This window comes from Chaetura pelagica, unplaced genomic scaffold (genome assembly GCF_000747805.2).
Source record: "Chaetura pelagica isolate M959 unplaced genomic scaffold, ChaPel_1.0 scaffold309, whole genome shotgun sequence".
Taxonomy (NCBI): Eukaryota; Metazoa; Chordata; class Aves; order Apodiformes; family Apodidae; genus Chaetura; species Chaetura pelagica.
In genome coordinates, this window is record NW_009954547.1 from 704,253 (window position 1) to 708,536 (window position 4,284).

Sequence of the window (4,284 nt, forward strand, 5' to 3'; positions counted from 1 at the left end):
GGCATGATCTCAGATGGCATCCACACCAACCCTGCTGCCCTGCGCATCGCCCACCGAGCCCACCCCAAAGGTGAGTTGTGCCAGGCCCAACAGTGTCACCAGCCACCCCAGGCTCTGTGGCATCTCCCACAAAACACTCACACAAGTGTTATGGCTTGCTGCCCTCGCTGCCTGAAAGAGGTCACAGCCATGTGTGCTGTTCCACTGGCCCTCCTGCTTTGGCCAGCTGGGGCTAGAAGCACGGCGCCTCTCTGGGAGGTCCAGCATGGCACAGGGCTGGGAGCTGCAGCAAGTCACCTGCAAAGCTAACAGCCTCTCCTTGCATTCCTCAGGCCTGGTGCTGGTGACAGATGCCATTGCTGGCTTGGGGCTGGCGCCAGGTCGGCACACACTGGGTCAGCAGGTGGTGGAGATCGATGGGCTGAACACCTACATTGCAGGTAAGTGACATCCTGCCCAAGATCTGGGGCAGCACGGTCACTCGTGTCTGTTCTGGAGAGCTCAGAGTACAGGGCTTGTGGGTCGTGCCACCCTCTGGGGTTTTGGCGCCTGAAATTGGTTAATTGCTCTGCAGTGACTTGGCCCTGGGGAGAATGAGGAACTTTCTGAAGAGGGGGATTGCCCCATCTTGGTGGATTAAGGAGGAATATTTTGTCAATATTTAGCTGTCTGCAACACCCTTAAGTATATTTCTGGCTGATGTCATGCGTGCCAGAGGTTCCAATAGTGTCATAAAGGACAGAGAAATCCCACAGACGTTTATCATTCCTTGTCTTCACTATAACACCACCACATCTTGCTAACATATTTCCCTAAACTGGGAAGATATTTTGGAGAAGGATCATTCCTTTCTCAGTTCCTTTCCTCTGTCTCTGGCAGCAGGTGCCTGCTTTATGAGCTGGAGTTTCACACAGTCCTGCTGGTCTTAGGGTGAAGCTGCAGGGTGACATCCCAGTTCCTCTCACCTCACACAGTCACTCAGCAGCGGTGGCTGTGAGCCCTTCAATCCACTCCTTGTACAGCCCAGGATTTCTACCCCTTCTGGTCATGTTATGCTTTCTCTTTGCCCTGCTTCCCCCCCTGTTCAGTGGGACCTGTTCCACTTCCAGGTACAAAGACCCTGAGTGGTAGCGTGGCCACCATGGACACATGTGTGCGACACTTCCAAGAAGCCACAGGTGAGTGAGCCTTCTCCACCAGCTGTTGCTCCCTATGTTGGCTCAGGAAGAGGTCTCACTCTTGCGAGCTGTGTCCACTCCACTAGGGAATGTTCCCCCTCTCCTGAGACAATGAGAAGGGCTCACTGGCCTCAGAGGGGCACCTTTTGGAGGGGAGGTTTCATTTTAACCCATAGCACTGATGAGGTGAACTCTCCTGCTCCTTTCTCACAAAGGTGAATTATTTTCCCCTCCCCATGCCCTCCCTAGGTGTTCAGGTCTTCCTGCTGTCTCCCATAGGGATGTTTCCCCTCCCCAACTTCATATGGCTGTGGTGACAGCTCAGGTCCCTGCCAGGCTGACAGTTGCCTTTGGGGGGTTTGGGCTGCTCTGGCCATGGGGGTGTTTGCTGCCCTAATGCGTCCCCTTCTCTGTCCAAGGGTGTTCGGCAGAGACAGCGTTGGAGGCAGCATCTCTGCATCCTGCCCAGCTCCTGGGGATTGAGCACAAAAAGGGAACACTAGATTATGACGCTGATGCAGGTACTGGTAGGGGGACAGGAGGTACTGGTATGGGGACAGCAGTGTGAGAGCCCCCAGGTGCAGGAGCAAAGCAGGGGCTGCTTCTTGTGCATCTCCATCCCCTGCTTGAGTGGGAGCTGCAGGGAGACTCACTCTGCCTGGGATTTGCTCTGGGCTTCTGCACCAGTGTTTTTTCCCTTGGATGGTTGTGGTTTTTCATGAGCCCCTTGGAGAGACCCCCAGGTCTCAGTCAAGTGTGGAGCAGAGCTGCCATAGCAAGGATGGCACTGCACTGCTATCCTGCTGCCATTTCTGGGGTGGGGAGAAGCTCTTCCCCACCAAGCCCAGCTCATCCCAGGCAGCTTCAGCTGCTCCATGTCTCTGACAGCTCCTTCCTTTCTCTCTTGTCCGATGCAGATTTCCTGATGCTGAATGATGGTCTGTATGTGCAAGCCACATACATTGCGGGCGAGGAAGTCTGGAGACAGGACGCATTGGGCATGTGACACTGGGCTGTCCTGGTGCCCTCTGAGGCTCTCTGGCACTGTGGTTAGCAGCTTTGGTAACCACTCCACTTCTCTCTTGTATGTTTTGTTTTTTTTAAATTCCTTCTTGCAACTCCCTTAAAGGAGCCTCATACCAAAGAGCTGTGTTTTCCAGCGCAACTGCTGCTTCCAGTTACAGCCATGCCTGCAACAAATTTGTTGGTGCTCAGCTAGTGGAGTGGGGAAAGCAGGCAGATATGTGTTGGGGGAGTTTCTCGCTCCCCAGAGTGACCTGAAGGACTGCACAGCTGTCCTGTATGGAGTCTCTAAGCAGAGGTTCTCCTGTTGCCACCTTACGGCAATGTGAAGCTGTCCCAGCCTTTGCACTGTTCTGTACAGCACACACAAACCTGCCCGTGCCCAAGGCAGCTCAAGCCATTTCCATTCCTCTGCCTGCTCCTTGCCTCACTCCTGGGCAGCTGTGGCTGGTTAGATACCAGCTTCTACCAGCTCAGCTCGCAGCTCTTCGCATTCAAAGGTTCCTATTGCGTCAGCAGAAGCTGAGGATCCCTCTGCACGTGTCCTCTGGAGCAAGGCAGGCGCCGCTCGCCCACTCCCTGCCATGCGGGGCTGTGAATCCACGTGGGCTGAATCCTCAGGGCAGAGATCAATCCCAGGAAAAACTGAGGTATTGCTGGTCCTTTGTGCCTTTTCCCTGCATAGGCATTGAGTCCACAGCCCATGGCTGGAGGCATGGACAGCATCCTGCCACAGACAGTGATGTTCCTCTTGACCCTTAGCTCTGGCTGGGTGGGATCTGCAGGCTCGGTGCCCAGCCATACCTAGTAGAGCCTTTGCACCATCAGATGGGTTTGATTCCTCAGGCCACTTTTGGTGGGCAGCTTTTGCTTTCAGGGATGCTTCCATACTGGTGGTTGTGGGCTTGTAAGCCCTCCATCCAGCTCAGGGTCTGGGGGAGAGGAGAACTGCAGTGGGATTCTGACCTTTCAGGACAGTTGCTGATAGCTCATTCTTCCCGTGCTCATTGTTACCCTCTCCAGTACTTGACTGTCACTTTTCCTGACACTTGGACACTTCTGTGTAAAGGCTGATGCTGATTTCAAATGTACCACAGTCAGAAGAGCCTCGTGATAAGTCTTAGACAACCTCTGACAACCCTCAAATCAATTAGGTGTTTTTTGTCATGAGAGGAGGGCATAGACGAGGGCTAAGTATTAGCAAGGATGGGCGTTGTAAGGCAAGATGGAGGTCTGGTCAACACTGGCAGAAGTGTGCCAATTCTTCCAGTACCTTTTTATAACCTTTAATAGCAGCATTTGGAAATGCTTTCCTAGCACTTTAAAGCCCTGCAGGAATAACTGGCAGCCTTGGAGAATTTCTAACATCAACTGCCAATGTCAGCAGAAACAATAACCTCCACAATTTGAAGCATTTGAAAGAGACATCCAATACTGTGCTGTGAAATGGGACGTGCTGCAGCATTACAGTTCTCAGTGGGGGCACTTTTGACTGCTGTTGAAACAAAAATCCAAGGGAAAAAATGCATACAAAACAAGGTGTCTAACTTTTCTTTAGTTACAAAATTGAACAGTCAAAAGGAAATCTAAAATAGAAACTGAAGTGGACAATACCTGTGCAAGTGTATTACCCTTTTTTGTCTGCTCAGAATAGGCTGTACCCTTGCCATGGTGGTGTGGGGTGGTCTGGTGGGATGGGAGCTGCTGGGCACCGTGGCCCTTGGGCTGCTGTGGCTTGATGGGGACAACACTGGTGTGGTGCTGCAGGTGCTGTGGGATTTGGTCCCGGGGAGGGAGGCTGCAGCAGGACAGTCAGTGTCTCAGCAGTGGAAATGTGGCCCAGCAGCTCCCTTGGGGCTCAGGGGAGAGGGAGGTGAACTGTAGGGAGACAAACTGTACCAGGCTCAACAGGGCTGGGTGCTGGGTCCTGCACTTGGGTCACAACAACCCCATGAAACACTCCAGGCTTTGGTAAGAGCAGCTGGGAAGTGCCCGTAGCAACGGGACCTCGGAGTGCGGATCCACAGAGGCTCAGCGTGTGCCCGGGGGGCCAGGGAGGCGGCGGCGGCCTGGGGGGTGTCAG

At 53.6% G+C, this 4,284-nt stretch overlaps 1 protein-coding gene across 1 annotated transcript in view; it reads left to right on the forward strand.

Annotated features, from left to right (window-relative positions):
• The window catches only part of AMDHD2 (amidohydrolase domain containing 2), a 9,166-nt gene extending 6,982 nt beyond the window's left edge, over positions 1–2,184 (forward strand). Inside the window, exons 8-12 of the mRNA XM_010005061.1 lie at positions 1–70; positions 333–440; positions 1,110–1,178; positions 1,598–1,699; positions 2,096–2,184. The exon at positions 1–70 is cut by the window's left edge and continues 22 nt beyond it. Coding sequence (XP_010003363.1) covers positions 1–70; positions 333–440; positions 1,110–1,178; positions 1,598–1,699; positions 2,096–2,184 — 438 coding nt within the window. The remainder of the gene's footprint in view (positions 71–332; positions 441–1,109; positions 1,179–1,597; positions 1,700–2,095) is intronic.
• Positions 2,185–4,284: the final 2,100 nt, after the last annotated feature.